The sequence below is a fragment of the Rutilus rutilus genome (assembly GCF_951802725.1).
Source record: "Rutilus rutilus genome assembly, chromosome: 20".
NCBI lineage: Eukaryota > Metazoa > Chordata > Actinopteri > Cypriniformes > Leuciscidae > Rutilus > Rutilus rutilus.
In genome coordinates, this window is record NC_140225.1 from 22,921,725 (window position 1) to 22,948,273 (window position 26,549).

General features: G+C 38.9%; 1 protein-coding gene and 1 long non-coding RNA gene across 2 annotated transcripts in view; one reads left to right on the forward strand and one right to left on the reverse strand.

The window, feature by feature from the left end:
• LOC311279964 (zinc finger matrin-type protein 4) overlaps nt 1-26,549 on the reverse strand; it is a 121,695-nt gene that overhangs the window by 15,013 nt on the left and 80,133 nt on the right. Inside the window, 1 exon segment of the mRNA XM_084391808.1 lies at nt 17,541-17,637. Within this exon segment, the coding sequence (XP_084247934.1) occupies nt 17,541-17,637 (97 nt within the window).
• On the forward strand, nt 21,361-25,626 carry LOC311279965. The gene is made up of 5 exons (XR_014625601.1): nt 21,361-21,422; nt 22,423-22,455; nt 22,602-22,660; nt 22,848-23,013; nt 25,143-25,626. It is a non-coding gene; the product is annotated as an uncharacterized lncRNA (long non-coding RNA).

A 26,549-nucleotide genomic window follows, 5' to 3' on the forward strand; every position in this document is an offset into this window, starting at 1 on the left:
AGAGAGGCGAGCTGGATAAGTGGCTGTCATTCATATTCGCACAAACTCAAACAGTGTATACAGGCACATGATGTGTTTATTTTATGTCACAGACACTCAAATTGTCACAGAAATACCATAACAAAAGTTTATAGGGCATATAAGCACAAAAATATCAATATAGGCCTATGAATGAAACGGTCAAGCGATGTGCGCAGACATGTTTGTTTTCATTAAGTGGCTGAGCGGCTGTCATTTCTGTTCACTCAAACAGTGTTCACAGGCACAATTCTGCATTTTACTATAGATAAAAATATAAACAGACATGGCTTTCTACATGACAGCTAGCATGGCGGTCCCCATCGCGCGTTATAGATTAGCTAACATGATAATTATAAAGGTGTTTAAACGACAATATGCATTCACTTACACATATTTGAGAATCTGAATATCAGATGTTTCATGATATAGTTAACAAGTTTGTGAATATTTTGAATAAAAAAGGGGAAAAGGAAATAAAAGCAATACATCTGTAATACATCTCTATTGTGGCTGCGGTGTCACGTGATTTCATCATGGAAATAATAAGGTGAAACGTTCAAAAATAACACTTGCCTTAAAAACACTTGGCTCACTGTGATTTGCACATCTTGATTTTGCCGAGTTAGACAACATATTTTGTTGATCCTGGAAAATCATTCCTGTCCAAAAATGTAATCCTAACCATATTCTAAACTTAAACCTACCCATAAGTTATCCCAATTTGGTTTTGTTTCATGTTCCTGTTTCATGTCTGTCATGTGATCTCCTGTTCTAGTCATGTGATCCAGCCATGTGTTCTGTCTTGTCATGTTGTCATTGTTCACAGGTGTCCCTTGTCTTGTCATTAGTCCTTGTGTATTTAAACCCTCATGTTTGCCTTGTTCTTTGTCAAGTATTGGCCATGCCCCATGCCATGCCCCATGCCATGCCCCATGCCATGCCCCATGCCATGCCCCATGCCATGCCCCATGCCATGCCCCATGCCATGCCCCATGCCATGCCCCATGCCATGCCCCATGCCATGCCCCATGCCATGCCCCATGCCATGCCCCATGCCATGCCCCATGCCATGCCCCATGCCATGCCCCATGCCATGCCCCATGCCATGCCGTTCTGTAAATAAACTGTTCTGTAAATGCCATGATATGATATGATGTTTGATCATGTTCTGTAAATAAACTGCACTTCAGTTCTCTACAAACTTGCCTTCAGTGGACCATCCTTACAACTTGCCGATTAAATATGATTAATTGGAATGTTGTTCCAGTATCAACAAAGATGTTGATCCTGGAACATTACACTTGGTAAAATCAGGTTCTGCCTGTGGGATACCGACAAAATAAATATTTGGTTTGTGGATTGAAGAAATTAAGTCATAAATATCAGTATTGTAATTTTACATAAAATAAGATTTTTTTTATATAATTTTTTTTTAATATACAATTCTTAGTGCTGCTGACAATCGAAACCGGTATTTTTTTTTTTACTTATTTACTTTTTAAAATAATGAAGTAATAAATTATTATTTAAGTACGGTCACATATCTACCTAGTCACCATCCTCTGCACTTCATTTCCCAGGATCCCTCCTGGTCCCCACCTGCATGTCATCTCCAATCACACACACACACCTGCGTGTCATCACCCTCATCACTGCCACTACAAATGCACACTCCTCACCACAGCTCATTGTCTGACCTGACAGTGATTGCGCTGTCTACATTAAGATCATCCTTTGGACTCCACTACCCTACTTACCTCATCACTGCACCTTTATATTATCAATAAATCACTATTCGCCATCCATCTTCCTTCCCTTCCTTTTATAATGGTTTGTCATATTTTAAAGTTAAAAGTTTGTCTCTGGAAAAAGGGTAAAATGGTCAAGTGGCTGAAGTTGCAGAAACATTCACTTGCATCATGAATTGTGTTCTGACACTATTTGCAATGCAACAATTGTGAAACTCCAGGTTGTTCAGCTTCTGAGTTTGCATACGTGTACTGTATAAAGTCCTCAGCATATAATGGCTTATTGCAACATCTCAGTCCGTTTTTTTACAGGCTGGAAAGGCAGTCTGATGAGCTCAACAGATAAGCTCTTTCCCACCAGAGACGGCACTGTCTACCCATCCACTGCCCCATTCCCATGGGTTTCCTCCAATTCAGGGAGAGTGATTACACAGGTAGCGGCAGCCCAATGAGCTGGAACCTCCTTTCTTGTTCCAGGCAACCCAAGGGATCGATAGCAGGAGGAGAGGGCCTTAACATCAGTGGAGAGGGCTCACATTACACCTCTCAGATTACACCTCTCTCATCTAATCAATCAGCACGCCTGTTCAAGCAGCCAGCTGTCCTCCTCCTCCTTCTTCCGCAATCTCATTCTCTTGCCGTTTCCCCCCTTTTTCATTTTTGTCACAGGGTGAGACAAAGGTATCTTTACTCAGTCTCCCGTCACACCACACTGTTATCACGCCCAGAAAATGGGTCACTGAGCATCCTCCCCAACCTGAGCTCTCACATGCCCCATCCTCACCGTCTGTAGTAAATAGCCACACTGTCAGCAGTCCTGCACTCGCCTGCACTAAATCACTGACTTATCCAACCGCTGGCCACGTCCTAAAAATCTCCTTAAGAGTGCTGACGAGCAAACAGAGCTCAGGTGAAAGCCCAGTCGAGTGATGTAGCGAGGCCGGAGCTGGCCTGACTGTAAGATAAAGGGTGTGTAATCACAGCAGGCCAGACCTGTGTGCTCCTGAGCAGTAAAGGAGATAAGAAAACACACTTAGTGGGAAGAAAAAAACAGGGAGCGCTGTGTCAATGGCGGAGAATGTGTGTGGACTGGAGCGGAAGATATTTCCCCTCCTCCCTCAAAGTGTTCTGTAATCACTCCGCTCAAGCTCCATTTTAGGTTTTCCACTCCTCGTCACACCACGTTTAAAGGTCAGAAATCTGGGTTACACTTGTCCACTATATACATTCTACTAACTACAAGTAACTTTGCAACTACGTCAACTAATTCTCATTGGAGTATAGTAGACTGTAGTAGAGGTAGGTGTTAGGGTTAGTAGAATAAGTTGACATGTAATTGCAAAGTTACTCATAGTCAGTAGAATGTCTGTTGGGGGAGCATCAAAATAAATTGTTAGCAGATATTAAGCAGAGTCTACTAATACTTTAATGGCTCATTGACATGTAGTTGCAAAGTTACTTATAGTTAGTAGAATGTCTGTCCATCGAAATAAAGTGTTACTGAAATCTGTTGCCATTTTCAAACCCCCTGGATGGAAACACTGACATCATTTTTATACAACATTTGTATTTTTAGATAATATTTAACAGACTACACACCTGAAAAGAGAGAGTATTTGGGTTTCCATCCACATATTTTTATGCTAATTCTTTTTTAATTTAGTAAACAAGTTTTGTTTTTTGTCGGTGGTTACTGCAAGTCATTTATTATGTTTAATAAAAATAAAAATTCAATTTCCATTGCTATTTTTGGACCAGATGCTATTACTTTATTAATTATTGCATTATGGCCTGTTAAATTTATATGCACAGCTGTATCAGAGCAATCCTGGAGCAACCACTTCCACGCTTCCACTCTGTTCATAGACTCTATAGTGGGTGGAGATGGGATCTGGTAAGATGCGCTTTCACCATCTAAACACGTTTAACTCTTCTTGACTTTCACCTGCAGCACAACTGGCAATCCAACAACCGAAGTTTATGGTTAGCTAGTCAGATCCATTTTCACCTGCAGCTATGATGGAGAACATTAGAGGGAGGGAATGTTATAGATGAGTTGGTGTCTGCAACTGCAGGAGAAAATGAACTGAAATCGGACCGCTTAATGTCTGTTCTGCAGACCACAAGTACCTTAGGTAACATACTTAAAATGCAACTCTGAGCATAATGGATCCTGCTGGAAACAAAATCACAAATTAGGTCTCTTTAGTGTAGCAGTTGTTACTTATAGACACCACTGAGATTAAATAAAGAGCAAATATGCCTTAATATCCTGCTTCTCAAAATGTTCTGGAAAGTAATCTCACATGTGTCTCCATTAAAGCAGGTTTTTACAATATTATTATTTTTTTTTTTAATGGGAAGTAATATATCACCAAATATGCTGAAGCAGCTAAATCCCTCTATATTTTCTAGTCTATATTCTAAAATATATTATAAATATTAACATAATAAAATTAATATGGATATATTAATATAAAAATATGCATACTATTTTTTTTTTTGTAAAGTGTAATACTTTAAAAAAATCTTTAAAAATTAAATAATTGGAATGTATCTTTTCATCAAAGTGAAAAAAAAGATTAAATATGATCTGTAAAATATTATTAATTAAAATAGTTATTAATAATTCAAATTTATTTGTATAATGCTTTCATAATAAATGTTGCCCCAAATATAATATTTTGTATGACCCCCTCCCCATGAGAGTTTCATAAGAAATTCACTTGCATTAAAATAATAATAATTATAATAATAATAATAATAATAATAACAATAATACTAATAATAATAATAATAATAACAACAACAACTTTTGCCAGGAACTGAGACTACTCTACTAATACACAATTTTTCTAAAGTTTGTGATCAATATGATTTGTGTCAGGGTTATGTTTGTTTTGTCTTTGTATTTTTTGATTTTGTTAGTTTGCCTTTGACCCAGTTTCCCCCCACGAGTTTCATTTATTCATCCGATTCACCTGTGTCTTGTTAATCACCTCGTTAATTATCTCGTTTGCTCCTTGGTTTGCCTGTGTATATATGTCCTCAGTTTCAGTCTGGTCTTTGTCCTGCATTGATATGCGTTTAGGTGTATGTGGTTATGTTATTCTCCTGTTCATTGTGACTGATGTTAAAATTATTTAATTTGACTTTATTCATACACTTCCTCCTCAGCCACACACTGTGACAATTTGTCAGAGTTTTTCAGAAATATGTTTTTGAAATAAGTCTCTTATGCTCCTCACGTTTACATTTATTTGATCAAAATTACATAAAAAAATAACAGCAATATTGTGAAATATTATTACAATAACTTAATTAAACATTTTTTAAATAACTTTTCTATTATACAATGTTTATACTTTTTTAAAATAAATTATTATACAATTTTCAGCAGTCATTACTGAAGTCTTCATTGTCACATGATCCTTCAGAAATCATTCTATATGCTGATTTCTTATCAAAGGTGAAAACAGATGTGCTGCTTAATATATTTTTACAGTTTTTATTTAAAGGCACACTATGCAGTTTCCGTTTTTCTCAAACAGCGACCCCTAGTGTTGCTGTGGAGTACTTGTATTTAACGTTACTGTCGTAAATAGCACTCACGCAGAGCCGTCCCTGCACTCTTCCGACCGCGCTTTCTTCGTCGACTCTGCCACGATTCACGTCTGAAATGCGTGCTAGTGTCTTCCATAGAGGCTGCTTCATATGTTGTTGATGTATGTGACGTCGTGCCGTAAAGCAAGTCATGATTCTCGCGAGATTTGGCGGAGCGCCATTCTCAAACTTGCATTGCTGGTTTTGCGGGATGATTCGACCTACTACCAGTTCGTTCACCATCTAAATGATTTCGAAGCTGTTATATTAAGGTACAAATATTGCATAGTGTGCCTTTAATAATGTTTACAGTTGTGCTTTCTGAGATCCAGTTTGCTGTAATTCCGCTTAATTACAAATTGACCTTGCTCATTCTGTGCACACAAAAAACTGAAACATTCTAATTAGTCAAACTCAGAGCCTTCAGTAATGTGTATGGAGCTCTAATTGTCTCTTAACACTTGTCTCATCTGTTTCTATTTTTATGTTTCCTAAGAGGGAGAAATGTGTGAGTCTGAATCCATCTCTGTGTGGTCGATGCAATTTGGCTGACGTGTTCTGATGGAGTTTAAGTTGGGGTGTGAGTGCTATGGCTCAGAAGAGTCAGTGTGACGCTACAGGAAATGATGGCCCGAGCCTCGGTGGCAGAAAGAGAGTGGCATAATGCTTTTAGAGGACGCAGTGGGAGTGGGCCGCAGATGCAAAACCAGGCAGTCTTCCTCCAGCAGTGCACCCTAGAGCTCTAAAGAGGGCGACACTGGCCAGTGGCGGGTAAGCACTGCTAACACATCCTGTCAGCACAGCCTGGCGTGACCCTGTACCACAAGCTCCCTGGTCACGATGCAGTGAGACTATTACTGGCCACCAACTGCGTTTCAGACACAAATGGAGCAGACAGACTGTGGTCGGGGTAAAAGCCAGTGAATATGATTGGCTAAAACCTTCATCTCTGCAGGTATCATCTGTCTGTGGCTGATGATGATGACAACCTGTCTGGTAGTCTGCATTGGTCAGAGGTAAATACTGGGGACACTGAGTTACTGCATCATCCACTTTGGGAAATCACAGCCGGAAGGATGCGCAGACAATCACAGGGTTCCTTGAAGATGTAAGAGCACAGCTTGAATCAAACTGCTACTCCTTATCAGCCATATCATTATCCCTAAATTTGGAGTGTGCTAAATGTGCACGGAACAGACACCAATTTAGATCCTAAATGTAGGTCTGGACAGATGACCTTGTTGAGTGGCTATATTGCGCTGTTAAAAAAAAAAAAACATTTGTTTTTCTTTTTGCTGAAGGCTACTATTATTCATTATTAAAAGTGAGTATTATTATATGTTCATTTCATTAAATATTTTAGATTTTATTTATAAAATTCTATAATATTAAACTGTAAAATATTACATGTAAAGGGTTAGTTCACCCTAAAATGAAAAAGTCTTTATTTACTCACCCTGGTGTTGTTCTAATGCCGTATGTCCTTCTTTCTTTTTCAGATCACATGAGCGTTCATCAGACTCTATCAGCGGCGCAATTCACTCCAACTCTCACAGAAAATGCACACAAGTTGTGAGAAATCAAGGCTAAGAAAAACGGGACATATAATACAATCTATGTTTGCCGTAACAAGTTGTTGTCGTATAAGTTCACATATGTCAACAGTCATTCTGACCATCGTCTGAAAGGCAGAATCCCGGTCCGGAGATATTCAATTCAGAGAAGAAAGCACACAAATGCCTTTTTTTTGTGATTTCTAGCTGTTTCATGGTGTGTTCTTTTGTGTTTCAACTTGTGTGCTTTTTCTGGGCGAGACAGAGTGAACTGCTGCGCTAATAGAGTCTCAAGTCGCACAGTCAGTCGAGCACAGAAGACCAACGACCAAGGTCAGGATTTTCATTAAATAATACAATAAATTTCTGGGTTTTTTTTTTCAAACCCTATTGTGCACCCCCAGAACACTTGGGATATATGACACGTGTTGCATGGGACCATTCTATGATACTTTAAAAAAAAAGTTTGACGCTGGTCGCTATTTACTGCCATTATATTGACGAGCGACAGCGGGACATTTTAAATTTTTATTTGTACAAAATGCTGCACATTCATGTAATTCTGGATTTTGCACATACAAGTAGTAAAGTATTAGTTTAAATGTAGTAATGCATATTTGTGCATTTGTCAAATAGACGGGTAGTCGTGCACACATTAATAGTACCTAGCCTATTAATTTGTAGCTGTTTGTGTGTGGGTTGTGACACGCTTGAAAACCAAATGAGATCGACTCAGAAAAGACGTCAATGAATGCACGCGTGTCACATTATCCACAAATGCACATCTTCTTTGTTGCATGTGCAAATTATGATACACAAATACAAAAGAAAACATTTGTATTTACAAAAATGTCTCTATTTGTACAAATTGCTACACATTCATTTCTGAATTTTGCATTTGGTTGTGGATAGTAAAACATCTGCAGCATTTATCAAGTGCATGGATAATTGTGCATGCATGTGTTAATCGTTTTGAGACTAAAGTTTAACATGCATATGTTTTTAATGTATATCCTAGCATTTGGACAGAAAGTAAACATAGTCAGGAATCTCACAACACTCAACTAGTATCTCACAAATCTAGTGCACGCCAATGTCTTCACTCCTATTGGTAGAAGTGTTTCTTCTAATTAGCATAGGGTTAAACTTTTTTTGCATCCCATCAAGAGCAGCTGTCAATCATGTCGCTGGAAATTGTCAACTCTCGTTGTTGTTGCTACAGATCTCTCTGTGTGTGAACTCCCCATCAGCTGTCCTACAGTGTCACCTTGAAACCAAACTCAGAAATAACAGAGAGGCTAAATGCTGCTCATGCAGAAGAGATGCTAATATGTAAGTGCGCTGAACCGAAAATGCACCGTCTGCGTGGCCACCTGAAACCACTTGATTACTTCCATCGTGATTTGAACCAGGTAGATCAATAAAAATAAAATAAAAAATAAATGTTTACTCATCACTAGATTTTAAAGGAGTAGTTCACTCAAAAATGAAAGTTATATCATTATATTCTCACTGAATTTGATTTAAGAAAATAAGAAAATACCATATAGTATGATGAAAACAACTTTCCTTTTTGGATGAATTTGAATGAATTGCAGTAGTGACAGGTGCAAATTTAATTCATTCCACATACGGGCTACAGCGGGGGGTGCCTGGGTGTGTGACAGCTCTCTCCGCCCACTAAAGCAGGACGTCTCTCTGATGTTCCCTTCCTGGTCTTCAGATAGATAATTATAGCCGTCAGAGTTTGGACTGTCATTGCTGCTTTTCACGGAATGCTTGATTGTGTAATACAAGACTGAACAGTGGAAAAGATGAGGAAAGAGAGGAGAAACAGTCCTGAAGTCAGTGCATCCATCAACAAACCGCTGTCTATGCAGAGAGAAGACAGGCTGAGTGTTTAATCTGCACATTGGTGTCCAATTCTACATTTTTCACCATAAATCAAGAAGCAATAATGTCTAAATTCAGTGGGCATTTCTGGTGACATGACTAAATAGAGAGAGAGAGAGAGAGAGAGAGAGAGAGAGAGAGAGAGAGAGAGAGAGAGAGAGAGAGAGAGAGAGAGAGAGAAAGAGAGAAAGAGAAGCATATCTTCGATCTTTTATTGCTCACTTGACAAATTTGCAATGAGATTTTGCAAATTATCTTAATAATTATGATAATGACTTCACAGATGAGCTTTAATTCCCTAGAGAGAGAGAGAGAGAGAGAGAGACTACAACTTTACAATACTGAATCTTTCTTTTTTCAAGCTTTCATTGCTGAACTGAAAGCATATCTTCGATCTTTTTTTGCTCACTTGACAAATTTGCCATGAGATTTTGCAAATGATCTTAATAATTATGATAATGACTTCACAGATGAGCTTTAATTCCCTCAAGTTTCAGGGCTTTATTTAATAGACATCATTAGATATGGAGCTGCTCCTTTTCCCAATTATGACCCATTGATTATTATAGCTGTGATTTTTATTTTGTTTTAGTTTGTATTATGATTGTAGTTTCAGTTAGTTTTATGGTGCTGAAGTATGGTGCTTCCACATTTATTGACCAATTATTATTATTATTATTTTGTATTATTTTTTGTATTTTTGAATTTCGGTTTTAGTTTTAGTTAGTTTTTATGGTGCACAAGTAGTTTTTATTTATATTAAAAATACTATTTTTTAGATTTTATGTAATTGAGGGTTTCCACCTTTATTGACCAAGTTTTTTTTTTATTTTTTTTTTATGGCTTTTATTTTGTGTAGTTTTTGAAAATATTTTTTATATCTTACTTTTGCTTTTACATTTCCATGTTCCATTTCTATTACTTTTTGACCTTTCCATTTGTTTTTGATTACAGGATACGTTTTTTTTTTTAAGTTGTTAAAATAAAAGATTTTCTACTTATGATTATACAGGACGCATAACTTTTTTCCCCCATAGATACATCATACATGACACCAAATTACCTTTTTTGAAATTCAAATTTAGTTTTAAGCATCCAGTACACGGCACCACAGCATACTGCAGTCAATGAATTGTGCTATAAATAAGCCATTGCTAAATGTTTAGCCGTTAATTGTAACTACCGTAACTCTGGACATTGATTCAGCAACTTTGACTGGTTTCACTAAGGTCAGTCTCAGACAGCCCACAGAAAACAATGCTCACTGATTTACCAAAATTTGCTTTTTAAGTACAAGACCGACACCAGACACAAACAGTTATGCATAATGCAGGTTTATCTTACAGTTGCATTTGTTAATTTTTTTCTTTTTCTTTCTGACTTTCTGACTCAAATTTGTAGCTTTTAGGTCCGAATCAAAGAAGAAATTGGCATATGTTGTGCTTTTGTTTGTAATAAAGGTTAATTCATATTTCCATTTCAAATATGGCCTTTTTAAAATAAAATGTAAATAAACAAAGCATGTTAATGAAGATAGCAAGACAGACAGATGCTAAATTAGATGCTAATTACATTTCATTGGCTGTACAATGACAATAATGTTGAATCTAATCTATCCTATGGATTTTATGGTATTTTAAAGGACCTTTTTTGTCTTTTTGAAGCTTGGCAATTTATATCATTGTCAGATTTACAAGCCCTTTTGGTTTCCCCTTCATGTTTGGAGTTTGCACCTGGCTGGCAAGACTTGTCTTCACCCTATGCTGGGTTATGTTCCTAAGGTCCCCACTAATGTGGCCCGATCTGTAGTGCTGCAGGCCTTTTGTCCTCCGCCCCTTCGTATGTCAGACCAGGAGAAATTAAATCTGCTTTGCCCAGTGAAAAACGGGAGAGCTGCCATGTGGCGTAAATCTGATCAACTCTTTGTGTGCTTTGGGTCACCCAGAGAGAGGTACCCAGCTTATAAGTAGAGAATGAGCAAGTGGGTAGTTGAGGCTATCTCTGTTGCTTATGAATCGGCTGGTCAGCCTTCACCTTTGGCAGTTCGGGCCCATTCTACTAGGAGTATGGTGGCATCAAAAGCCTTGTTTTCTGGGGCTTCTCTTCATGTCGTACGTGCTGCGGTTGGCTGGTCCTCTCCGCACACATTCATCAGGTTTTATGACCTTGACCTGGGCTTCACTCTAGGCTCCCAGGTCCTGCAGTCTTAGTTGTCCTCCAAACAGGATTCACACTAGACACTAGTCAGCATGGCATAGTGGGTATTCACTTTCCCATATTGTTGCAACTTACGACGCAGCGCAAGTTCCCTTGAAAAGGAACGCCTCGGTTACGACTGTAACCTCGGTTCCCTGAAGAGGGAATCAACTTCCCTGTGATTGACTTGCTTTAGCCTATCAGAAGCTGACATTGTTTGGTTCAGGGGTGCTTTAGACCTTCCTGGTCATGCCATCACCCACCAATGACGTTCCATCACACCATTGGACTCATTTCACACGTGCTTCAAGACGCAATCACGCGTTCCAAAAGTGTCGTAATGACGCAACGTCTTGTTCCCTCTTTAGGAAAACAAGGTTACAGTCATAACCGAGGCGTTTCATGGCTGAACTATCCATATAAGAAGAAACTATTGTAGGTATGTATACATGATAGATAGGACACTGGTTGTCTAGGATAACAGTCAGTTATCCAGTTTAGAGTCATTTACACAAATATATCTGACAACAGAATGCCACGGTTGACTAATCAGAATCAAGTATCCCAGAGAGCCTTGTAATAATATACTGTTTGTATTGTGTATACTGATGATGTTTACAACAAATAGCCTGTTTTAGATTTATAGTTAGGTAGTTTACATTAGTTCATCAGTTAAATGGGACCTATTAATCAAAATTAACTTTTTTAAGGTGTTTGAGTGTGTGAACAACCAGCCTATAAAGGTAAAAATCCACCCACTACTTTTTTTTTTTTTTATAATCCCCATATATCATTATCTATCTCTCAGAACAAGCTGTTTCAAATATCCCCCTACTCCTACATAAGAGTAGGGAAACCCCGCACACGACTGGTGACGATTTGCACTATTCCGCCCTGAGTGAGAAGCAGCAGTCCGACATTATAACCGTAAACTAAACGATACCTGCTCTATCTCCATGCAGCATATATTTTCTGGCTCTATGAGCATCCTAATACAGTTCACAAACAAGCACCTATGCAACAGTTTATAATTAACATGACGGCTTACATACAGGCTAGTCGATGAGATGAATCAACTCCACAACAACTAAGTTACATAAATGTATCCACTAACCATTCAGAAATGTCCATGTACAGTCTAACAGTTGAAGCCTCTTCCTGACTCTCTTCATTTGTGTCTGACTCTGGCTTTACTCTGCGACTGGGTATTATCGACATTTTGCCTGACAGAAATTCAGCTGTTATGTTGTTCCTGTATCCGAAGCACATGTAAAGGATCGGCTGTCTTCTGAACGGGGCGGGGCGCAGCAGCTCATTTGCTTTTAAAGGGACACACACAAAAACAGAGCGTTTTTCCTCACACCCAAAACGGGGCAACTTTGACGAGCTATAATAAAAAAATCTGGGTGGTAGTTTGAGCTGAAACTTCACAGACACATTCTGAGGACATCAGAGATTTATAGTACATCATGTGGAAATGGGCATAATAGGTCACCTTTAACCCTCTGAGGTCGGCAATCACGCCGGCGTGATCTGCTCGCTTTTTTTTTATCAGTGTAAAAGAAATTTTCCATAGGAGTTTCATACATCAATCGATCCTGTTAAATGTGTATTATTTTTGTGTATACTCACAATAAAAACAAAGTGTTGTGCTGTTCGCCAAATAAAGAAAAATAAACACGAAGCGAGTTCTGCCTTCTCTCTGTCAGTTAAGTCCATTCTGAAACGCGTCCGAAAATGAACCATAACTCAGCGAATACTTCTCACACAGACACGTGAGATATGTCTTTATGAAGATTGAAATCTCTTCTTTTAAATGAAGTAATTTATATAAAAAACAAATATTCTCAGCTTATGTAGTCCATTTAAAAGCAAGGAGAGGTACCGTTTTTTCGTTCTCCCTTCATTATCTCTAATGAGCTGAGGCAGCCCCGCCCCCGGCACTATTCACATGGTAAATAGTTTAGGTGATCTATGCATCGCACACGCCCCCCGATCAATGCCATACAAACACAGTTTCTTCATCAGACTCACTGATAGTTCATCGCGTTTTGAGTATGGCACGCTTCTCCGGTAAAGACGCCCTTCAGATGATTCTGGACAGCGAGGAAGAATTCACCTTTTCCTCAGAGGAAGATTGTAACTCGGACGACGAACGGCAGCATTTTGAAGAGCGAATTGATCCCGCCGAGGACACAATTTCAGAGTAAGTTTTACTGTTATATAATAATTTTTCTGATAATATAGAACTCATATGAATTTTCAGACTATATTTTGCTTAGTTTTGGCTAGCTTTTGACATCTTACAGGAAAGATTGCCTTACAATATCCCTAACATTCGTGTATATGCTCAAGTGTAAACTTTTTCAGTGTGATAGGCTATTACTCTCTAAACATACTTGTATATTAAATATATTTCACTCAGTTTTGATTAGCTTATAACACTGATTATCATGCTAAAATACTGCCTTATGTTTAATGTAGCTTATTTGCGAATATCTGCTTAAGTGTAATGTGATTTAGTCTAAATATATTTCAGCCTCCGTTAAAATATGTGATAGCCTAGGCCTACTGTCTAAATACTAGACATTAAATATATATACATATATATATATATATATATATATAAACGTATGGTTTTGGTTAGACTATGACACTGCTTATCATGCTTCCATACTGCCTTATGCACAGATGTTTGTGAATACAGGTGTAAATGTTTGAAATGCATGTGTCGTTCGCGAACGATCCGTTCATTGCGTGCGTCACTAAATACGTGCGGTCATGGCCCATAAACAGATACTCGCAGTGATATTTCTCTGTCTTATGGACCATCAACAGATATATACATACATTGTGCGTCCAAAACAATTAATTGCTCATCAGTTTACTTTGGATAATGTATGCTAACAGTTTTTTTTGTTGTTGTTTTTTAGGAATGTGGGGAGTGTCTGTCACACCCCTGGTCTGAATCTCATTAATATTGATAGGCCATTACCACTCCCATGCATAAACCTCTTCTGACAAAAAAACTGTTTTACAAAGTGTAAATCAATGTATTGTGTTATGTGAACGATTAGGCAGGATGATTTTCACATCATTTTGAAGCCAGAACTCGAAGCGACAACATTCATTAGTCAAAAGTCTTATTGACACATATTTAGTATGTGTTTTGTGGTCTTATTTCAGCAACTTTTTTTTTTTTTTTTTTATAACCACGCATAAACATTATTCTCTTAAAAATTCAAACATATACATGCATGTTGATAACATATTATGGTAGCCCTGTTTGTGCTATATAGAGTGAATTTACACCTTTGCCATTAACATGTTTATGAATAACTGAAAAAAGCACAAATGTCAGAACACCTCCAGGGCCAAGAAAACCCCTCAGACCCCAGAGGGTTAAATATTCTTCATTTGTTAAGGTCTGCAATCAGTGCTTAATGCAGGTTGGCAAAGCATGTTAAATGCTGTAGACAAAAGTGTTAGTTTTCAACAAAGAAAGTTAATATTTATGTAGTAGGAAGCTGCTTGTGTTTGGCACGGATCGGAAACGCTGTCCTCCCACAACAGTATCCTGAGCGCTGATGTACTGCAGGGGTTACATGAAAAAAAACACAAAAAAAAACCCGCTCTCCTTTTTGCTGTCTTAATGCAAAACAGACCCTTACATAAACTCTTCCTCTCCTTCATCAGAATACGCAGGGACCCGCTGCAGCGACAAGATAGGGAAACATCCTCTTTAATCAATACTCTTCCTGGCTGTCAGTGATTCCTCGTAAGAGAGGATGTAGCTCTAATTACAATTAATGATTGTAAAATAGTAGTGATTTGGATTTCAGCTGGAGTCCTCCTGTCCAATCCAGGCTCCGTTGGCATGTTAATCAATTGGTTTATTGTGAAAAGCAATTAGGGGCTGTTGTTGACTCACGTAGCTAGCAGAAACAGGCCAGCTGCCTCGAAACGAAGACGATGAAAAAGTGCCTTCACAACAGGCTCTAAACCTGACAGTTCCACTTATGAAGTGGGGTTCATTTCTGTCAGTCGTGTGTATGATTGGACAAACAGTGGGAGCTCTACTACCTCATCTCTCTCTCGCTCTCTCTCTCTCTCTCTCTCTCTCTCTCTCTCTCTCTCTCTCTCTCTCTCTGCTTTCTCTTCTAATTCATTTTTATTTCATTACAAGTTTGATGGGCATATCCTGCTTGAGGCAGTTGGGTGGATTTGGAGGCAAACGGGGTGGCAGATCAACTAAACAACGCTGCCTGATGCACAGAGGGCTCTGTCAGACGGAAACAAGAAGTGACTTTAATTGTTTCTAAGTGATCACAGGTGGCAATGTTTACCCACCTCTATCTGAATAGAAAACATCATGTTATTTGAACCTGGTTAAATAACCAACATGACTTTCCCTGCTGGTTCAGGCTGTTGTTTAGCCCACATGTTCATCAGCAGCAAACATTAGCTGGTGAAGCTGGTCGACAAAAAGTCCTGCTGGATAACCGTATAACCTTATAAAGCTCACTGTTTCATATTTGATACAAATTTCAAGGGCCTCTAAATTATTAAATGAGCAAAACTTTGCTGAAAAACCTTTTGTACACATTCTTCTACATGCTTTCTGTTGTCTGATTGATATTTCATACGTTTTAGCAAGTAAAATGCCTTTCAGCATAATTGTAAAAACATCCAACTTCAGGTTGTGGTCTTTTTCCTGTAAAATCTCTACTGGTTTTTATCAATTATACTTTAGAATAACTTTTATATAGTTTGTATTTCAAGATGAACCATTACTAGACTGAATTGTTCCACCCAAAATTAAAATTACAGAGCTTTTGTCATAAAACTTAGCAAAAAAACACTGGTTTGATGTCAATGACATTTTATCACAAGAACAAATAATGTATAAAATCATTGATGTGACACCATTTAAAAATAATAATTACAATTAGTTCTGTTCTTTTGGGAACTTGACAGACATGGTAATAGAAGCAACCTGGACAAAGATTCTTCAGAACCTCTCCTTTAAAAAAAAAAAAACGCTTATGGGTTTTGAATGGCATGAATAAATAATTCCAGCAATTTATTTTTGGGTGGACTTTAAGAAAGCAAATGGGGAAGCCAAACCATTGTTCTTAATAGGGAGCTGTGCTCTGAGTTCAAAAAAAAAGACTGAGAAACTGATGTTTTAATATGGAAGCCTTAGTGAGAGCGTTTTAATCACAGATATCCCACCGGTTAGCAGCACATGTAATGGAATCCTGCATGATTAGTCTGTGCAGTGTGGAAAGTTATGGCAGTATCTCAGTGATTTCTATTGAACAGGCAGCAGACCTGAGCGGCTGTGATAACTGAGACCAGTGATGCTCCCGTTGAGGACAGAAGCAGTAAATGGTTATGCATAAGAAATATAACTGATAAAGCTGATCTCAGAGAAGACTTGAAGGATGAAAAGAGAGAATAATGAAAAGCATTGCAATAATGAGTGTACAACTGATGTACGCTCAATGGCAAGAGAAAAGACATAATGCACTGTGATGGTCATGCTGAATGAATTCTCGCGTTAGACAGAAGATGGCGCCTGCAGCTGAATCATCCATCCATCCATTTTCCAAACCAATGGTCCAATGTGGCTAGGGTGTAATATCATACAGGTATAAATTCGCTTTTAATTGATTATTAAATTGTTTAATTACGGTTTATACATGCTAGTTTCCATTGCAGAGTTCAAGATAAATCTCCATCTTACTACTGGAGCTGCCAGTTTGCGAAGTGTCTGAATTCACTAATTTTCATTCACTCTTTCAAGTGGACTATATTAGTGGAAGAAGGCAATAGTGAATGTATAGGGGGCGATTTCGAACACAGCCAGAGATTTAAACAGAAGGGTGAAAGCATGTAAAGACCGCATTGAAGGACACCTCCTATTTCCTATTGAAGCAGGAAGTTCAGTTTTTTTTTTTACATTAGTTTATCACAGCCTGGTGAATGTGTCTCGAACAGCCACAGAAGACCACCTACTCTACGCCTACTTACCTAATGTATAAACATTATGGGAAGTGCGCTAGCCAGACAGGATTTAAACTTTGTCGAGACCTAAGTTTGGTTTGAAGATGAAAAATGTACCAAGCACAATGTTCTCTCACCACTGCTGATTTCTAACACACACTCACTGTGTTCGGCGTGGACTTGCCGCTGTCAGAGCAGAAATGAAAGCTGCTGCTCTCCGTATGTTTATCACATCCTTTTGCATTCATATATAAATTGTGCGAGCTTATTTCGTCCATTAGATCGAAAGATCTGAAAAAGATCATACATTTACCCAGCCATAGACCCTCCCCTTGAAGAAATACAGCCAGAAGTGGTTGAAAGTGGACAAAAGAGACAGATTAAAACACCAGGTGTAAACGGGCATGTGTCTCCCTCATGATTCGATCGACCAACACGCATATTAATTCCAGGTGTAAACAGGGCCTTGGAGAGATGTGAAGGAATCATTTAGGAGAGAAAATAAATTTACACTCACTTGTTTTGGTGTTTGGAGCCCTGGAGATGTGCGTGATACTGCTCAATGGAGTTCAGGACCACTTTGCAAACGCTGCATGAGTAACTCCGGCGCAGGACTGCAACACAAAGCAAAAAAAAAAAAAAGCAAACAGATTTCAACTTGAAAGCAGAACGGAAACATGTCCCTGCTGAAACGCTCTTAAAAAATGTTTTGTCCCTTTTCTAGTTTTCTTTTGAGCATTATTGATTGCTTTTTGTCTTCAAGATTGCCTTGGCTGACAAAGAGCACAGAAATCTATATTTAATCCCTGTTGTTTTGCTTCTCTCGAACTGATGACGGGTTTGTTTGAAGACTCCATTCTCTGTCTGTCAGATGAAAATGCACCAGCTCGTAATATGGCATCTCATTCGGCAGTCTTCACAGAATCAGAAGTATTTGCAATTTTAGCTTGCTTTTGTCTTGATGGCCTTTTGATTTGGGGGGTTATGCTTCATGATGGTCTTTTAGAGTGGAGGGGAGCCAAGTGCATCAGTCGGGAGGGAGTGAAGCAGATGTGAGCTAATTAAAGGCTTTGCAGGTGGTACCACAAATAACGAACAACGTCAGACCAAAAATAGACGGATGTGAATAATGGGAGAGAGACGTAGAACAGAAAAGCATAGAGGCTCGTTCATTACATGTGGAGAGACCATGTGTGCTCTTTCTGGGCAATATTTCTCTCAGACATCTGCAGAGTTATTTTTGATGACAGTGTTGTCTGTTCCTCGATCTGTTTCACACATTACATCGCTGTCACACTTTTACATTACGAGCTCTGAAAACAGCTCTAAAACGAGCTCTAAAACCGAGCTTCTAAGTTTAGGTAAGGTGATTACATACATGTGTAAGATTATATATGTAATTAGTATGCTAATCAGTCACGCTTCTTTATTTTTTATGCATTTTATTCATTGGTACATAGTACTTGTATAACTCAGTTCTCATTTTTGGATGAGCTGCATACTTCAAAGATGCATACTTGTGTGACTGCAAATTTAGCAGAAAATTTTGTTTTGCTACGTTGCTTGGAAACTGTAAACAGCTAAGAATGACACATTTTGGCGACCGTATTAACAGTATCCATGCAGCATTATAGTTGACCTATTGACATTGCAGCCCGTTCTCATCCCAAGGCGTCATATACTGACGCTTTTGACATTTCGTCTACATCGAACGCACATGGCACCCTTTAGTGTCAATATGAGACGCAGATAGATATGGGCCAGAAGGCGCCTCCTAGCGGTCTAACCCTAACCCTACCCCAGACCTAAACCTACCCATAACCGAACAAAGCTCTGTGCGTGTCATACTGACGCTAAAGGGTGCCATGTGCGTTCGATGTAGACGAAATGTCAAAAGCGTCAGTATATGACGCCCTAGGATGAGAATGCGTTGGACATTGTAATAAAGCACATCACTGTAAAGTTGCATGCAGTTTCATGCTGAGTCTACACTCACCTAAAGGATTATTAGGAACACCTGTTCAATTTCTCATTAATGCAATTATCTAATCAACCAATCACATGGCAGTTGCTTCAATGCATTTAGGGGTGTGGTCCTGGTCAAGACAATCTCCTGAACTCCAAACTGAATGTCAGAATGGGAAAGAAAGGTGATTTAAGCAATTTTGAGCGTGGCATGGTTGTTGGTGCCAGACGGGCCGGTCTGAGTATTTCACAATCTGCTCAGTTACTGGGATTTTCACGCACAACCATTTCTAGGGTTTACAAAGAATGGTGTGAAAAGGGAAAAACATCCAGTATGCGGCAGCCCTGTGGGCGAAAATGCCTTGTTGATGCTAGAGGTCAGAGGAGAATGGGCCGACTGATTCAAGCTGATAGAAGAGCAACTTTTACTGAAATAACCACTCGTTACAACCGAGGTATGCAGCAAAGCATTTGTACATTTACATTTATATTTACATTTATTCATTTAGCTGACGCTTTTATCCAAAGCGACTTACAATTGCTATACTGTATATGTCAGAGGTCGCACGCCTCTGGAGCAACTAGGGGTTAAGTGTCTTGCTCAGGGACACATTGGTGTCTCACAGTGGATTCGAACCCGGGTCTCTCACACCAAAGGCATGTGTCTTATCCATTGCGCCACCACCACCCTTTACAGCCACCACCCTTTACATTTGTGAAGCCACAACACGCACAACCTTGAGGCGGATGGGCTACAACAGCAGAAGACCCCACCGGGTACCACTCATCTCCACTACAAATAGGAAAAAGAGGCTACAATTTGCACGAGCTCACCAAAATTGGACAGTTGAAGACTGGAAAAATGTTGCCTGGTCTGATGAGTCTCGATTTCTGTTGAGACATTCAGATGGTAGAGTCAGAATTTGGCGTAAACAGAATGAGAACATGGATCCATCATGCCTTGTTACCACTGTGCAGGCTGGTGGTGGTGGTGTAATGGTGTGGGGGATGTTTTCTTGGCACACTTTAGGCCCCTTAGTGCCAATTGGGCATCGTTTAAATGCCACGGCCTACCTGAGCATTGTTTCTGACCATGTCCATCCTTTTATGACCACCATGTACCCATCCTCTGATGGCTACTTCCAGCAGGATAATGCACCATGTCACAAAGCTCGAATCATTTCAAATTGGTTTCTTGAACATGACAATGAGTTCACTGTACTAAAATGGCCCCCACAGTCACCAGATCTCAACCCAATAGAGCATCTTTGGGATGTGGTGGAATGGGAGCTTCGTGCCCTGGATGTGCATCCCACAAATCTCCATCAACTGCAAGATGCTATCCTATCAATATGGGCCAACATTTCTAAAGAATGCTTTCAGCACCTTGTTGAATCAATGCCACGTAGAATTAAGGCAGTTCTGAAGGCGAAAGGGGGTCAAACACAGTATTAGTATGGTGTTCCTAATAATCCTTTAGGTGAGTGTATTTTGACTCATGAGCAATAATGTTGAAAATTCAGATTTACCAACACAACAGATATAATTGTTTTAAAAAGTCGCATTGTTAATAAAAAAAAAAAAAAAAAAAAAAACCTTCTGTCAGGCTTGAAGTTCCACATGCAGTTACAGGCATAGAAACACTTTCTATTCCGTAAATCTGACTAAATACAGACAAATACATTATATATATATATATCCATATTAATAACAGCCTGAGTAATTCTGAGTATTGAACAGTAAACTCTCAAGTGTTGGGTTTCTAAATGTTGGTAATGTGTCTATTCAGAATGACTTATGAACAGCAACATTTTTTATTTAGGGTATTTCATTTGGGTGTTGCGTGGAGGTTAAGGAGGCTAGAACACCTCTTAAACATGGTAAAAACACTGTAATGCTCAGCCTCTCATGGCTTATTGCTTTATTCGGTACTCTGCTAATTCACAAGAAACCAATTTTCAACAATTTGCTTCCATCAGTGTATGAAACACTTGACAGGGATCAGCTGAAGGGTCATTAAAAAAGAAGACTAGTAAAATTAATAGTTTTCCTTACACTGTTAAAAATTACCAGCAATTCACAATAATTAACAGTATTATTTTACAGTAACTTGTTGTAATTAAGTTTCCCTGTAATATCCCAATGAATACCTGTAAAAACTACAGTATCCTTGGATTTTACAGCATTTAACTCTTATTTTACAGTAAAATATTGCAATCTAAAACCTGCTGTTATATCACAACAAGGTCTGTAATATCACAGCAACACAGTGAAAAAAAAAATGATTTCACAGCATTAAACAGTATTATTACAGTGAAATATTGTATTGAAATTATGCCCTGGAAAGTCACATGACATAACCGAACTGTTTTGAATTTGAACTGAAAAGGCGCGGTCGTGTCCCTCTTCTGAATTTCCGGGCTGAATGGAGAAGGTGAGTAGCATACATGTTTGCAGCACTTACACCCATGTTATTTTAATATGATGATAATATTTACTTTCAAATAAACGTTTATCGCATGACACAGTTCACATTTTGTTAGCAAGTGCCCGGAATTGTTGAAAGTTCTCTCACAGCATTTGCTAATAGTAGTAATGTTAGTAGCTAATGAAGAGAGTTTCGCTATAATTTTTCATGTCACTATCACCGTTTAGACAAATCTGGTGTTTGTAAAGTTTATAAAAACCAATGATGGGACAAACATTACTATTTATGTGTGCACATTTCTGTAATTAGTCAAGGTTATCATAGATTAGCAGGGCTAACCGTTAGCTGTTTAACTTTAATAACTTAGTGATTCAAACGGTCCATGAAAAAATATTTTTTTCAGCGGATATCCTAGTTACATCATGATTGAGCTAACTGTTAAGGGGGTCGCACACCGGCCACCGCCACGTCTTTTAAATTCGAACACATTATTCTCTATGAGAATGTAAGAGGAAGATATACATCTCTATAAATGTAAATTTTATATAAAACCATGTTAATGGCGCTCTGTGGCGCGGCAGGATTTTGAACACGGTCCTGAGCCGTTGCTGGGCGTCGCGGACAGACGCCGAAAGGCGCCGCCGGTGTGTGTTCTCTCATAGAGAATAATGTGTTCGAATTTAAAAGACGTGGCGCGGCGCCGAGCTGCGCATCCGGTGTGTGACCCCCTTTAGTCTCATGTCGTGTTCGACAACGGGAGGGTTTTAACATTAGGGTTTCCCACTTGTCCTGATATGAATGAATAATAATTGTAAAAGTTGTAAATGCACGTTACATTGAGTGAGCAATCTCAAAGTGCTACAGAAAAAAAACACTATATATATATACCACTATCATTTTTGACATACGGCTAAAATTAAATTACAATGATCATAATCTGCATTCAAACTGAAATTCTTATTTTTGGTTGCATTTGTGTAATTTCTCCTTTTTCTTTTCTTTCCAGGTCATCAGAGAGAGTTTGATGCTTGAAGTTGATGTAAGATTTTTTATTCAAATATTTAAAATGCAAAATGAGTGATTACATTATCAACATTTACCTTGCATGATTTACTACCTCTGACCAATGAACAATATTTATCCTTTATCCTAAATCCATGCTATTGTGTGTTAACTATGTTACAGCCATGTGCCACTGGTCAATACTGCAGAACTCCCCAGCAGCCCCTGCTTGATCATTCAAGGTAATGTTACTTTGATCTAGTATCGACATTTCTAACTCATTATTTTGTTTTCATTCTAGAAATCTACAAGACCACAATAAGTAATAATAATTATAATAATAATAATAATTACATTTGTATAGCCATTTGTATCTTAAGCAGATCGCAAAGTGCTCATAACACATAATGCTGTATCTGTTCATTTCAGGTGACATGATGAAGCCCTCTGGATGGCTTATATCCATCGAGGGACATGTCGTGATGGGCCCACACCCTTTCTTTTTACACGGAGTAGCTGCTTTCTTCAGCAGCTATTACGTCTTCAACCTTGAGTATCCTGCCGCTGGATCGTCAACGCTGGAGTTCATTCAAAGGTATTTTATAAAGATCACATTTAATCTTGTAATTCACATTATAGTACAGGCTTCCAACTCAATGATTGTCTTGAGGTCTAAAATGCTGACAAACGAGGTACCTGAGGCCCCGTCCACACTACCGCGTTTTTGTTTAAAAACGGAGACCTTTTGCTACGTTTACACCTCCCGTCTACACTAAAACGGCAAAAACGGAGACCCAAAACGGAGAAGTTTAGAAACGCTGCCGACCCGTTTTTCGTTTTGAAACTCCGGAGGGCGTTTTAGTGTGGACGGGTCAAAACGGAGGACTTTAGAAACGATGACGCAGAGGCTCGCGCTCGGCTCTATGATTGGGTGTCATCAGTCATGGAGTATACACAGGTAATATTCAGTACCAGTAAACTCCACCCGCTGGAACAGTTTCTTACAGTAAGAAGAAGAAGAAACTGCCTCTTGGAAGCGTCTCAGGTGCGGCTCGCGCAGTAAACGCATAGCACTACATGCTATATAGAACCAACGCCTATTTTTCATGCGACACGCAAGCGTGTTGGAAGCGTTTCCAAGAAAAATAGAATAGGAAAACATGTTTATATGTCATTTTGACACAAATACATATTAATAAATGACATTTTGATGTTTGAAAGCATTTTTTTACAGTCTATGTTTGAAAGTCTCTAGGTTTACACCGGCACGCGCATGCCCAGTGTTGGTGAAGGGTCACGTGATACGCGTTTTCAGTCGTTTTAATGTGGACGGAGATCAATTCTAATATGCAGCTAAAACGCTGGTGTGGATGGCGATCGTATTCGTTTTAATTCTCCGTTTCTAAACTAAAACGCAGTAGTGTGGATGGGGCCTGAGGCTAGCCTGGTGAGACCACCCTGATCTCGCGAACTCATTCAATTTCGCTCTGCAGATCAGTCTGGGTTTCTACACATGTTATGCTGACAAATACCTGCTGGTCCAATCACAGCTATTTATTTTGTTTTGGGGCAGGCTATGTGATGATGATTTTGAAACGTCTATTGCGAAATGCGAATGTATTGAATGAAGTAGATGAAATTTTCTTTCAAAGCAGAACAAAATGCTCTCAGGCCCTTTATTGAAAAGGATATGTTTGTCATACTTTCAACAGGGTTTGGTTTTAATTTACCAACTGGCCAATTGCGTGAAGATGCATTTCAGTGGCGGCACACGTTGATATGGCCTCTCATAGTAGAAAATCAACCCTATTTGCCTCAGGCAAACCTAACCTGAGGCACCTTGGCTAAAAATGGCTAAAAAAAAATTATGGTGAGAGTAAGATCTAACAAGTTTGGATTATAAATCTATTAGGGTTTGATGTGGGGAAAAAGCACAGCAAAAAGCACACCTTGATAAATGCTGTCTGCAATACATACTGTAAAGGCCTGTTCACACCGGGACGAATTTCGCGCGCGATATTCGCCGACGTTTAACGCCTCGTGACTAAACAAAGGGCGCCAATGTGAGTGTGCACACCGACGCGAAAAACGCCACGCGTAAAAGCGTCATTTTTAAAAAAACGCCTCGGGTTCGTTTTTTTGGTTTGACGCGCCGCGTCAAAAACTATCCGACCAATGAGATTGGCGCTTTTGCTCACGTGTCTGGAGCTTCTGAAGTTACAGTAAAACACAACTTGGGGGCGCTCAAACACAAAACGGTCTTGCCGAGCACACATACAGGCGAAGAAGATAGCGTCTACACTGCTGGGAAGAAATAAGACGAGGAAGATGCAAGGCAAGATGAATGTAGAGCTGCTGGCCTCGTTGGTGTCGGAACATAAAGAACTATATGACAAACGCGACTACAAAAATCTTGATAAAAGAGAACTGTTATGGAGTGGTATTGCAGAGCAAATGGGCCTTGATGGTGAGTTTCATTTTACTTAATTGTCTTTCATGTACATAGGCTTGTAACTTTTTCCCACGAACGTTTGACAATCGCGCCATCTAATGTCAGGGAATGAATTTGCATGTTCACTCGGCTCATCGTCAGCGAAAATCGCTTGGGTGTGAACACAAAAAACGCGTTGAAAAACGCTGGCGAATAACGCGCGCCGATATTCGTCCCGGTGTGTAAGGCCCTTAAGTCTATTTGAAACTGAAACTATCTTTGCTTATTAACAGGTGCTTCCTGGGCATCAATCCTGAAAGAGGCTCAAAGACCAAGAAGCGGACAACAATGAACCCTCATGTGAGCACCCTTTTGAGGAAACTTATTGACTTTGAGTGGGCATCATAGTTTTTTTTGCAGCGGTAGTTGTCAGGCTCAGTTTTGAGTAGCCTTGTTCTTTTTGTAATTTTTCAAGACAACTTTGCACTACAAGATTTTTACACAATGCTGTTGCGTGTGGACTCATTATAATGTTTGAGACTGAGAGGAGCGCCTGATCCCTTTACGACATTCCTTCATCGCTCTCTTATCTTGCCATGAAGGCCTCATTCCCATCCTGTCCATTACTGTTATTGTGACACAGCTAGTTGAATTGCAAGTTTGCACAATTTCTCTGCATTTTCTGCATTCTTCTTCTATTCTATTCTAAGTTCTTGGCATCTGCTGTACATTGAAAAATATGTATTTGTTAATAAATATGCCATTGGGCTAACATTGACTTTACCTCAGAGTTGTTTGTTGGGGGGAGGGGGTTAATTGTACAATGATTGTAAATTCACAGTATATTATTGTCAACTTGTACATTACTTTCAAAGTACACACTGTAAAAGTACAGGGCCTTGTAACAATGTACAGCAAAAGATTGTAATTCCCCAGTAATGTACTGTAATATCACAGTAATTGCTTTGTCATTGAAGCTGTGAAGTTACAGTATACAGTTGTGCTTTTACAACAATGCATTGTAATATCACAGATATAAAATTACAGTAAATTGCTGTGAGTATATTTCACAGTATATTGCTGTAATCCTTACTGTGAAAGTCATGCAAAATTTATCCAATTATTTATTGTAAATTCACAACGAAAAATTTTGCAGTGTACTCTTTAGTCTTACCAGGTCTGAGGAAATGAGAGGAAACTGAAAAAATTCTGAGAGAACTGCTGAGAGCTTCGACACCTGCTTTAATATTTGATGAATTGTCATTTAAAGTGGCTTTATCAAGGCCATCTAGACTTTATTCATATTTTTTATTGCCAGTGTTTTGTCAGCATATTGATTTTTACTCATAGCTAAAGGACAAAACATTATGACTAGTGCTTTCATTTGAAATGTATTTTGGAACTTGAAATACATACATGCACGCACACACACACACACACACACACACAGATGCACACACACACGCACGCACTTGTACATTTTGGTTTACAGGGTCTCTCCATAGGTGTAATGGAAGTGTCCTCGTAACCCATTTTACGATGTAATACAAGAATATACAAGAACACACACACATAGCCTACACACGTTCTAATGAGGCTTTCTGGATGCTTTCTGTGAGTTGAGAGTGATGTGATGCATGTTCAAAGACAGCTTGTGGTGTCAGTACACCAAACATATGGTGACAGCAAATATGTGTAAT